This window comes from Rhea americana, unplaced genomic scaffold (assembly GCF_003343005.1).
Source record: "Rhea americana isolate MKP2758 unplaced genomic scaffold, rheAme1 scaffold_417, whole genome shotgun sequence".
Classification (NCBI taxonomy): Eukaryota; Metazoa; Chordata; class Aves; order Rheiformes; family Rheidae; genus Rhea; species Rhea americana.
This window is the reverse complement of record NW_028186554.1, coordinates 57,957-70,333: the sequence shown is the minus strand read 5'-3', so window position 1 is coordinate 70,333 and position 12,377 is coordinate 57,957. Positions and strand designations below refer to the sequence as shown.

General features: G+C 36.6%; 1 protein-coding gene across 1 annotated transcript in view; it reads right to left on the bottom strand.

Moving 5' to 3' along the window:
- ELAVL2 (ELAV like RNA binding protein 2) overlaps nucleotides 1–12,377 on the bottom strand; it is a 47,431-nt gene that overhangs the window by 20,064 nt on the left and 14,990 nt on the right. Inside the window, exon 2 of the mRNA XM_085314944.1 lies at nucleotides 6,602–6,705. Coding sequence (XP_085171070.1) covers nucleotides 6,602–6,705 — 104 coding nt within the window. The remainder of the gene's footprint in view (nucleotides 1–6,601; nucleotides 6,706–12,377) is intronic.

Sequence of the window (12,377 nt, the reverse complement as noted above, 5' to 3'; positions counted from 1 at the left end):
CTGCAAAAATAAAGGACTATATTTTACAATAATAAAAGCACTCTTACAAAAAAAAMCCCAGATTTTGGAATTTAAAAAGCCCTGACAGATTTCTCCACATAGCATTTGCAGTATTTGAGACATGCAAAGAAAGAAAACCCTTTAAAAGACTCTATGGCTTAAGGATGGCAAAGGACCTAAAAATGTTACTGGTTCCAGTACCAGAGAGCTTTTTGTTATTTTTCTTTGGTGGGGTGAGAGAGGGGAAGGTTATTTAGTGTTTGGCTCTTGAGCAATGCTCGAAGTCTTCCCTCAACCCTATACAGAAGCATTCAACTGTTTCAGCATCTCTATTTCTGGGTCAGAAACTCCTACGTAGGCTCAGAAAAGACCTATATCCTTGCCAAGGGTTGTGTCAGTAAATCTGCTCAGCACAGTTTTAAATTAGTCCATAGGGCCTCTACCCCTGGGGAAGCAAGGTCTTCTTTGAGGAAACCTGATCAGCTGCAACACAATACGTTCAGGACCTGAGCCGAAGAAGAAACTATGAAGTTGCTCACGGAGAGATTAGCCTATCTTAAAGTTCAGTCTGCCAGACTGAACTTCATTCTCCTCAAAGGGATCAGATATTATGGAACAATCACGTGCCTTTAATATAGTTTACAGAAAATGACAGCAGTGTGCATTTGTAAGTGAATCTTCCTCTCAATATTATTCTGCAATATGAAAAACACTTAACCAGCTCAAGTTGGCTGGTTAAGTAACATTCAGAGTCTGAGTAGATTTAAGTCTCAGTGAAGAACAAGCTTCATCTGGAGGTAAAAAAGCATGTGTGGGGTGAGGAGGGGGTTTAAATTGGAAAGGCTGTCAAAGCTGAACTGTAAGATAGCTAAAAAGCTGCATAATTACCATTTATGTAACTCCTGCAGAAGTTAAGGGAAAAACACCTTTACCTCATTTTCTAGACAAATTGTTCTGCTGCTTCAGATCTGTTGAAACACTTCAATTTTATCTTAAGAATACAGTCCTTAGGTATTTAATTACCCTGTCAAGACCATTAAGTAGTCTGGCATCTTGCTCTCCATCTCTGGTGACTGATAGCATCAATAAAATTCAGTAGGTTTAATTAAATCTCCAAATAGGATCCCTTTTTGCTGCTCACTAGATCAATACTTTTTACTGCTAGAAGAACAAAACAGCAGTGGTGAGGAGGGCTTCTTTTTCTCGCCTTCACAGTTCATTTGTCCCTGGTATTTTAACAGACTTTTTACACAACCCATATATACTTCACTGTTAGCCAGGGATGCTAGCTAATGAAAAAGTGATATTAAAAATGACATTACTAGAATTTTCTCCTACAAATATGGACAGCACAGAAGTAGGAACAATTTCAAGATAACCTTTACCTGTTGCGTTTGTGCAGAGAATAGGCTAGCATATTTATCTCTTCAGCATTCTCTATTTCCTATGAAGCATACACAGCATTTTCAAACGCACTGTCACAAGGTCATAAAGGTTGAGGTCTTGAGTAATTAAATTGCAACATAATTCCTTTAAATAAATACTACTGCAAACCTAAGTAAAGCTTCACAGGACTAAGCAAAAATAAGTTGCATAATGCTAAGTTTTAGGAACATCCTTTCTCAGAGGGCATTAGGGAAATTTGTGGCACATCCCTCACTAAGTTCCTCCTTAATCAACCGCATGCCTATTGGGTACCTCTAATGCTAATATAGTAGTATTCACTGTTTTACTGAAATCACAACTGTTTCCATTACACAACTTTCTACAGTAGAGTAGTTAACTAAGTGACAATCATGACAAAGTAGGGTAACTTTGCAGTGTAGCCAAAAATCTGCCAAATAAACTTTCTGCTAACTTCCTGTTGGAATAATGTTACATGTTAAGCCTTMTTCTTTTTAATATATGCAAAGTTAGGAAAGAGTGCTAAGAAAACCTACAGATTTAATACTTTAGATAAAATATTTCTTAACTCTCTATTCCCATGACAGGTGATAATTACTCATGTAAACATTCTAATAGTCCAAAGAATTTCAAAAAAGAAACCTTACTATTTTTTTTTTTTTATTATTTATTTTTGCTATCTTATAAAGGATCGAATTCCTAGATCTTCGGCCAGCGCAGTTTTTCTTTTCCTTTAACATACATATTTGCTTGTGCATCTATACATGTATCATCAGCAATACTGACCAAGAAAACCATCTACCAGCTTGTAGATCCTCTGACATTTTATGCCCTCTCACACCAGAGCACTCGGGGTCAGACAGCAGGAAGCTTATGAGCCCCAGGTCACCTTCAGAAGGAGCAAGGAACATTTGGCACCACTGCTGTCAGTTCTGCCTCACAGGAGCTCTAACCCACCAAAGACCACAGCCTTTGCTGGAGCAGTCTAGCATCTGCAAAGGAAAGTCAAGGTCTGATGTTCTCTTATTTCTCTTACTAGTCCTTATAATCTAGGTCAAAAGGTGCCTCCTACAAAGCACCCTACCACCTGTGTCAGCTCAAAAGGGTAAGACTGGCTTGCCCAATCCTTTTTTCAGGTGTGGAAGCTCACCATACTTTCACATCACACTGAAAGATGCTCCCATTTTGGATAAACAATTTCATTTGTAGCTTCTTATTTCTGAAGGAATTTAGAGTTAGAAAAACGGGAGGGGAAGTCACTGATAACATATTTGCTTTCTTCTCCTCCACACAGAAGCCAAGGCAACAGAAGGTGCAGCTGAATTTTTCTATCATTATCTACAGGTTATAACCATTTCTTACACTGTTTGCTCCTCTGATACTTCACTGTGTGTTCAAAAATGGCTAATCATTCTATTACAGCACCTAAAAACCATCCCAAAATCATGGGCAAGCAAGTAGATAAGCAAAAGAATTAGTCCAGACACTGAAATCCATATTTCATTGGCTCTTAAATAAAATGGAGACTAAATGCTTCCTAGCAGTATATTCTTCTGGAAGAGAAATCATATAAAGTGTTTTACCTCTTCCTTACATTACAGGAAGTTTAGTTTTTGCACTAAAGCTGTAAAATTAAGTGAAACTCAAACTTAACAGACTGCCTGGAAAAAAAGAAAAAAGTATGCTGCTGCAAATAAACTTCACATGCATACATCGTGAGTACTGCCAAGTGTCTGAGTATAGTGCCTACCAGAGCTAGCTCTTTACATAACATATCCCAATGCACCTGCAATATCAATGCCACCCAGAGAGTTTTAAATACTCCGGTCAAAACAGAAACTGAGACAACTGGCACCAAGATAAGACTAAAGACTGCTGTTAATTGCCTTGTAGGAATAGAGCTGAAATTTAATTAGATTTTTTTTTACAAACAGGTCTATAAACTATTCCATAAAACATCTCACATTAAAAAAAAAAAAAAAAGAAGTACCAGGCTAATAGGTTTTGATATTGCTATCTGTCAGAAGTTAAAACGGCATTTTGTAAATTCATGTTTTCTACATACTATTCTCTTGAAATACTAGTAAGATGGCAGCCCCTTTAAGCATCAGAAGAATAGACCAAATGAACAGCAGACTGGAATAGAAGCAGCAAAACCAAGGCACCCATCATTTACTCAGACCAGAATATCACACACCAGGGTCAGAATACTTCCCACTCAAAGTGGGAATGTTTTTATGTCAGCTGGTATCAGAATGTCCACTACCTACCCAAAGACGTTCTTTCCGATTTTAGTAACTAATACGAAAATGGACATTTTCAACCAGAAATCTGGCAAAATACCTAACTTTTTGCACATGTCCTAGAATTTCTTTTTTAAACTTCCTTGCATCAATATATGTTGTAGACACATATAACTCAAATTTATTTATTTTAGGAAGTCAAAAACTCCACTAACTGTACTAACCAATCCAATTATTTTTCATATGATGGTATATAAAAATCTCTACAAAGTCCACTGCATAACATAAATCTTCAGTAGCCAGCTAAATAAGGTTTGGATTCCAAGTTTGATGAAACTGAAACTGTTCAGCTGAAGTATCAGCTCTAGATAGATAGGAACACTGTAGTCTGTGAACTGCCTATCAGCTTTGCAAAGGTCCTGGTGCAGAGGCCTCAGGAAAGACTTCATCTCAGGTGTTCATTTGCAACAAGGCCTAGGACATTAACTTTACTTCTGCTCAGTCTAGCTTCAGAACTGACTTGAAAAATATATGAATTAAAGTGCTTCACAAGAGGTTGGGGCATTTCTGCTTGGTGACAGCTGAATGTAGATGCTCTTGATTAACTACATTTCAAGTAGCTGCCACACTTCTGATACACAAATGCCTTAATTCTCAAAGCAGGTTAGAGATCCCCTTGGCTCCAGCAGCGTGGAAGCAGGAAAAGCCAGATTCTTATAACACTTGTCTTGGAAGAACATCRAAGTCATTGAAGCATTACCAGAAATGGAGCAGGAAAGCAGAAGAGGGACAGAGGAGGAAGGAGTAACAGTTCCTCCCTCTTATTGAAAGCTGCTGCTGAAACTAGCTGGAATTGAACACTTAATCAGAACGAGAATTTGATCTAACAATCAACACTCAGAATTTTCTAGCTAGACGATGGTTTTATTTTAATGAAGATGTCATCATTTTGGCTATGGCACAAGTTCCCTATATAGATCGTTAGCTATAGATACACATACACACACAAATAAGTGCGCATGTGTGTGCATATCAAATGCGGAAGAAGTAAAGTAACACTGTCATCCCCTATACTCATCCATTCCACCTTTACTTCCCTCCCCTTTCAAAATTGTTTCAAAAAACATTTTTTATTTGCAGAAATACAATGCCTGTTTGCATTGATTGCTTAGCGATGTGAAAAGGAATTAATAATTCACATCTTGGAAGCATAAACCAACAGACTGACAACCACCTTAGGTGATTGTTTTGATTTGGGAAGCCTGGCTAGATTCTCCACATGTATAGCATTTTCTTTTTGTGTCTGACTATACAGCCTCCAGAACATTCAACATCTCATCCTTGATAGAAGCTTTTTTTTCTCATCTTAATTTGTGCAATCAACATCTTAAATGCCAAAACATAATGTACATTAGTGGAGCACAATTCCATTCCCCCTTCCTCTCCCATCACATCAAGACAACAGCTTCAAAAAACCGTATGCTCTTTTGGAGAGTTAAGTGACTTCCAAAATTCTTCCCAAGTAAATTAAGGAAGTAAGTCTGCCCACAGACAAAGAGTCTGCTAAAAGCAAAACAGGAAGCTTTTTGCAACTAGGCTTCTATCAATATCTTACACCCTTGCTATTGTTCATTATGTTAAACAATAATATTTATAAATTTCAAATAGTATTCATGCATTAAGTCTTACAAACCCAGAACAGGCAGGGCTTTTCAGTCATAATCACTGATACGTTGTTTTTGTCTCTACATCATTTTTAAAGAGGCTGAGAGCTTTTGTCTTTTCCTTCTTTTTTACAGCTCACATCCCCTCCGAAGCAAGTTTTATCTTATAGCTCAAGTTTGACTCTTGAGTAGTGCAGACACTGCTCAAGTCACTAGCTGATCACTAACATACCATGCTGTTTAATGAAGAATGGACTGGTGGACATACGCATTGCCTTTAGCCAGCAGCACCTGTGAACCATGTTCAAAAGTCAGCATTCCCTAAAAAAAATTTATTTCATCTTCTCTCATGAGATTTTAGAGCCCAAACAATTGTTCAAAGTATTATGTTGTCACTCTTCTGATAATGAGATGATTGTTTAAGACTATTTCAAAGCAAATCTTAAAACGAAACCTGAAACGCATATCTAAAATCAGATGCTAATTAGAAAGTCACTTCCCCACCACCACAACCGAGGTAATGAATTTGGAGAAACATTAAGCCAGTTTATCTGCAAGAAGAAAATGCGGTTGAGTGGAGTAAGAATAGGCACTGGTAAGAAAGGTAAACTCAGATTACTTCTGTTTCCTAAATTTGATTAGGCAGAAAATTTCTAGAAACAAGGAGGGGCAGGGTAACTACATACACTAAGCAAAAAACAAAAGAATCCTAAACAGCGTAGGCGAACAGACAGATGAACCACAGCTACAAAAGAACCTCATAATGCTAGGAATCTAGCAATTCATGATTCTTTGTAGCCAAACTAGTTATTTCAGAGACTTCATTTTAAGAAATTTTAAAAAGAAACAAGCCACTACCACCATAAAACAAAGAAAATACTAAAAAGCAATTCATATCATGTTCTCTGAGAAAGTAAGGACTGCACAAAGTAAATTCTGCCATATCCTCAGACTTACATAAATGCAATGTTGCATATAATCAAGCATGTAACATGCAATCTGTTGTTGAGCTTATGTCCAAACTGTTAACAAATCAAGTATATAAAAATCTAACTTTTCTATATCTAACTAGAAATCTTCAGTCTAACCAGAATCTTTCTCTAAATTTAAGTAAAGTTCATTTATGCTAAGTACTAGCTAATAATCTGCTCCATGGTGAAGTCCTAGTCGATACGACTAACATTAGTGGAATGCCTCGATTCCACTTGGAAAGAGGAAATGAATCATTCCTCTTATTATCAATGAATCAAGACATTTGAGTTATACTAAAATATAAATAACATTACTTACTTTTATTGTTTTAGTTTGAAGTCTCAATCCATTCAGCGTGTTTATAGCTTTTTCGGCATCCTTGGGATCCACATAGTTCACAAAGCCGTATCCTAAGCTCTGTCCTGATTTAAAAGGAAATAAAATGGTAACTAGCACTGCAGTACTGCATAACAAAGATATTTAAAATGTACATAGACACACTGAGCAAGAACTGCTTACATTAAAAACAGTATCTACTTCAAGTATCAAACTTTCAGAGGCTCTTAACACCTAATTTTTCCAGCAACATTAGTGTTTTATCTAGCGTTTCTCTGTTCCCAAGGACTGTCCCAGGTCCAACGCATAAACAGCTACAGCAAGTTTAATGAAGGACTTAAATTATTTATGAAAAATAGGTTCCAGAGTTTGTTATGATCAGTTAGAGAGTTAGCAGAAGTGCAAGACCTTCAAAGGTTAAAATATGTACCTACCAACACCACTTGCTTAGCTCTGAGCTTCCATACCTGAGTGTATAGAGTATAACGCCAAATTCTGCAATAGTGCTTTAAAATGAACACATATACTTCAGGATCAGAATTCTAATATCTGAGCTAGAAGTTATATTTGAAGCTGAACATTTCTACAGATTTATTTACACTCTAAGTACAGACAGTCACAGTAATGAGGAGTTTAAAAGCTCGTTTCATTCCTGTATTTGAGGCAACAGCTRTAAATGACTGGACAGCAACTAAATCTCTTTAGAACAAACATACACCATTTTCAGATTCTTTTAGCATCTGTAATTCAGATCAGATGGCCATAAAGTATTTTTAATTACCTCTTATTGAACTCCTGCCCATTTTAACAGTGTATTCTCAGCTTAAGTGCTTGTTAACACCTGAAAGCTTAGTAGCAATGTCATCTTTCAACAATTTCAAAGCCTAGAATATACCATCATGAACTAGTTGCCTTCAGTATATCATTTTTAAAAGATTTGTACTGAAGCACAAGTAAAATGTGAACGTTTAAGTACAAAAACTTAATGTAGCAGAAGGTATACTGCCTAGTAAGAATACTACCCATTTGCACAGAGCTTTTTAAAGATGATCTTCCATACTGCTTGATTTTTTCAATGAAACTGTACAAAAATGAGGTCTAAAAAGCCAGAGTCAACAAGCTGAAGCAAAGAAAAGCATCCAGCATTTCTCATTCACAAGACACTAATTGGAAATACTACCTTGGAGCTAGCTGAGTAGGAAAGGCAAGATAACACCACACAAAAACATAACAAAGGCACTAATTGCCAAAAATAATATATATAGAAGCACTTTTATTTAAGTTCATTTGAAGTATTTCTGTATTATGTTTTAAATAGTACATAAAGCAAAAAATATAGTGAACTTAATTATTCAAAAAATGAATTTTTCCTTACTGATCACAGCAGGGTAATTTCTGTACCCATCAACTTCACTGCTATTGTCAGCAGAAATTGCTGCCAACAAATGCTCAAAAATAAATCAAAAACCAACAACCACAGCCACATACAATCTAAAGGAATGCCTTTTTTTTTTAAATGCATGGCTTTTATTTTAGTTGTCTTCTGAAACAGAAATGCTGATTTTTGGTTTTGCTATCAGTCATCTCCTAGACAGGAGCATTATTTCAGCCACAAACGTTGAAGAAAATAGCTTTTTTTCCAGAGACTGATTTCTCTGAAGACTGTCTCATCACTATGGTGACTATTTCCAGAGGGAGTTTTTTTTAAAAAAAAAAAAAAAAAAAAAAGCACCTAAAAATGATTTCTGCTCTTGTGGTCACATGATGTATTTTTCACATAAAAACAGTCAGATCACTACAAGTCTCCTCCACACCAGCTAACTTCATACACTGAAAGATAGAAATCAGCTAAGATTATCACATACTTGCTTTCAAGGCTAGAAACACATTCAAAGTGCACATTTGTCAGAGTCCACAAGAGGTTAAGGCAGAAGGAAGAAAGGAAGGCTACATCCATCCAAAGAATAAGTAATTTAATTCATATTTAAATGCATACTAAAGTGTGTATTAAAATGCAGCTTACTCTCGTACTACCTCAAGACACACAGTCAGCCGCACCCAGCCCTTGCCCCAGTAGTTTGTACTTACTGACTCTCCCATTTTGAAACCCTCTAACACCTCCTCATGTTATCTACCTTGGTGCTCTACTATGCTTCCTGCTCTATGTTTAGATCTTCCCAATATCTAGAGTTTAGCCTTTCTACACCTTCAAAAACTACTACTATTTATTCCAGAACTCAAAGCAGTAAATATCATTAGACTTAGTTTATCCTAAAGGAAGGAATGGTTTGTTTCTTATTTTTGTGAGCTATTACTTGCACTAGTAAGAAGAAAACACTTCCACTGCCTTCAAGGAGAAAGCTCTACTCATCTGCAGTAGCATTCATCACTGTAGAAGTTGCATGTTCAGATTGTCTTAGTTAAGCTTATTCCCCTCAACAATTTTAATCCTGTTGACATTTCTTAGCATTGTTTGAAGTATCTCTTTAAGGTATAGCGATATGCTACCTGCCGTTGGCTTCTCTGCCTAGCCAGAGGAACACAAGTATTAGGCCGTATGTCATAGGAGCAAGGAATTAGTTATCTAAATCCTTAGGAAAAGAAGAAATCACCTGAAGTGGTAAAAGCCAAAATGGAGGGGGAGGGAGGGAAACAGACACACCTACCCACACATCAGACCTAGTAAATATAACAGAAGATAAAAAATTTAAAAAAAAATACAAATCAGGGCCTCTTATCAGATATGGTCTGCCCCAAACTAAACATGCAGAAAGAAAACAGCAGTCATACATAGTTTTAGTTACTTTGAGAAAATTCAGAAAGATGTAGACCTTAGATTCTTCTGGACTGTCAGAAACTTCATCTCTGCTCACTGCAATGGTAACTCCACCATCACTTACTAAATCCAATAGCAGCAGCATCAAGCATTGTCACAGCAGTGCAGTAATGCCCACAAATACCAAGAGAAGTTGCTTTTATCATTAGATCATCAGAATAAGTCTGATGACTTGAATTTGATAACAAAAAATAAAACATAGAAGTAAAACTGCACCCTATATTCACTGTCTGCCTTATATAGGTATGACTTAAAGTTTGTGATTTGAAGGTTCACATTCACTAATTATATTGTATGTTTTCCATAGCTGGCATTTGTAACAAAATAAAATTCAAGCATATATGGCAAAAGCTCCTTTTATATGGAGAAGTCTTTTTGAAACTAGATTTTCTATATTCATCTCTAAGTGGATCACTGCTCACTATGCAGCATCTGAGTATGTGGCTTACCATAAAACTTAAACTGGTAAAGCAAGCATAAGGCATAATAAGAAGTTTTTTATATTTACGTTTCACATATTATATTATGAGCTTTATAAAGCTTGTATCGCTTGACCACCAGATACAATGATGCAAATTAAACAGTAATTTATTAGATAAAGCCAAGGTATTTTCTCACATTAGAGTCAAAATATAAAATGGTATTAGAGATGTGGGACAAAAAATGATTATGAACTGCATTTGATTCTAATTAGTCTTTGAAGGGACAACTTACAGACTGACTGCATATGCATGCTAGACAAACCCTGAGTAACTTTACATTAAATGAGAGAAGTAAGGAATATTTAGTATTTAGAGGAGTAGACAGACTTTTTACAGGTACCTGTCACTCTAAGACCAATGAAACTTCAAATAAAAGAAATTTGTAGGAAGGTACAACCATAGTCACAGCATACTTGCATTTACTGTTGTGCCTCAAAAATGTCACATCACGGTTTTCTGCCTTAAGAAAGTGCAAATTCCATTTCATAATAGTTAAAGAAGAATCACCAAGTGAACTAGTCCTTTCCTGCTCAAGTTGTTTTATAAATGCTTATTATAAAGGAAGCCTACTCAAATATTGCACACAGGTATAAAAGCCTGAAGAAAATCTTCTGCTAAGTAACATTTAGAGCAATGTCCCAGCAAGATCCACACAGAAAGTTGTCACATCACTAGTGTGATGTCTGGTGTCCATTCGTAATGTTTTGCTTTTAAAATAGCAACTGTATTCTTGAAAGTAGAGTCCTTCTAATATAATTAGAAAAAGAAATCAAAAAAGCACACACCCATATCTTGCTCCATCTGAAGACAAAAAAAAATGTAGGTGTCTGAATAGGAATAACTGCACTCTAGAGAACTTTGCTAATTAAAAGGATTCTTTGGCTGCTTCCAATAACTGCATCAACATTTCTAAGGAGGTAGGATTACAACAGTCAATCTAAGGTGTGCTGTACTTGGGAATTGAATTCTAGAAGTAAAGCTCATGAAAGGACATAGGTTGGGCTATTGGAGATATGACATGGGAGTGAAGAAATGGCAGAAGAGATTGGGAAACTTGACTAGTTGTTTAGCAAAATCCAAGTTGAGCCTAGTTCCTTCTTAGATAACTTAGGACTGTGGCATACAGAACCCACCACTACATTAAACTATGTATTTCTATGAAGCACAGCTTTTTAAGCCATTTAATAAAGGCTTCTGTTCAATTAAGTAATTGAACAGAGAAAACGCTCAAAAGCGACTGCAAACTAGCTCACTTCATTTGGTCACAGATAGTTACCTATGGAAAGTTCTCTCATAATTTGAGGAGGAGCAGGAGATCTGGAGACACAAGGCAATTTTGACCTCTTACTGTTACTATCCAAATTATTTGTAATGGAGTAATAATCAAGAGATAGTTGGCCATGACAAAGAAAGAAAGAATACTGAAGCTGTCTGAAGTTTGAAGCACCTATTACCTGGAAAARTCCTCTCCTGAAGAAGAGTTTCAGGTATGAAACACCTGGTCACACAAAACATATTCAGAGGATCCCATGGCATTCCCAGTTCTGGGTTAGGAAACTGTTCAGTTATTGAGACCTGTTCCATCAGAACAGCTCTGGACAAGAAAACGAATAGTATGTTATCATGCAAAAGTACAGAGCAACAGGTCACTATTTTTTTTCCAGCTTACTTTAACTGAAACAAAGGTTTCACTTAAATTTCACTTCCATCTAAATACAGCTCATTTCTTCCAGTGGGAATTGACATCGCTCCCTTTTATTTTGTTATGAATTTACAAGATTCTTAATAGGATGGGATACAACTCTTCCTATGTTCAATGAAGCGCTTGCAGTCTAAGAGCTGTCATCACTTTATATTATCTGTCTACTGTCAGATAACTGAAGAGCTGGGCTGTAAAGAGTAGTGGTCCATACCTGACCAACATTTATGCAACTACAGGACTGAGGACAGCACCTATAAATAACACTGAACATAAATAACTGCACTAGACAAGTGCAGGGTAACATGACCAAGGCTTGGCTCTCTATAAACAAACTAATTATTTCTACCTCAGAGTAGCTCAGTTTCAAATCATTTCTGCTGCTTCTTCCAAGTTTCCCATTTCTCAGTGATACCCAGAACTTATTTCCAAACATTAATTCAGCTACACTCGAATTTAAGAAAAGTTAGAAAGACATACTACCAAAAGCCTGGTTGCTTCTTTCCAACAACCTGCATCAATATTCTACTGTTAGGTTAATGAGTGTTGTGCAAACAGTTGAACTTTGTCATTTAGCCCAACACCACCCTAGCAATTGTTCCATAGCTTCATCTCTCAACTTCCCTTGGAAAAAGCCTCCATCTCAACTTCCCTCTTGAGAAAAAGCACACTCACCAACCTTCATTGCCTTCCTTTTGCCCTGTGGAAGCAGCTCCAGCAGCCACAGGCAGTGGCTGATTA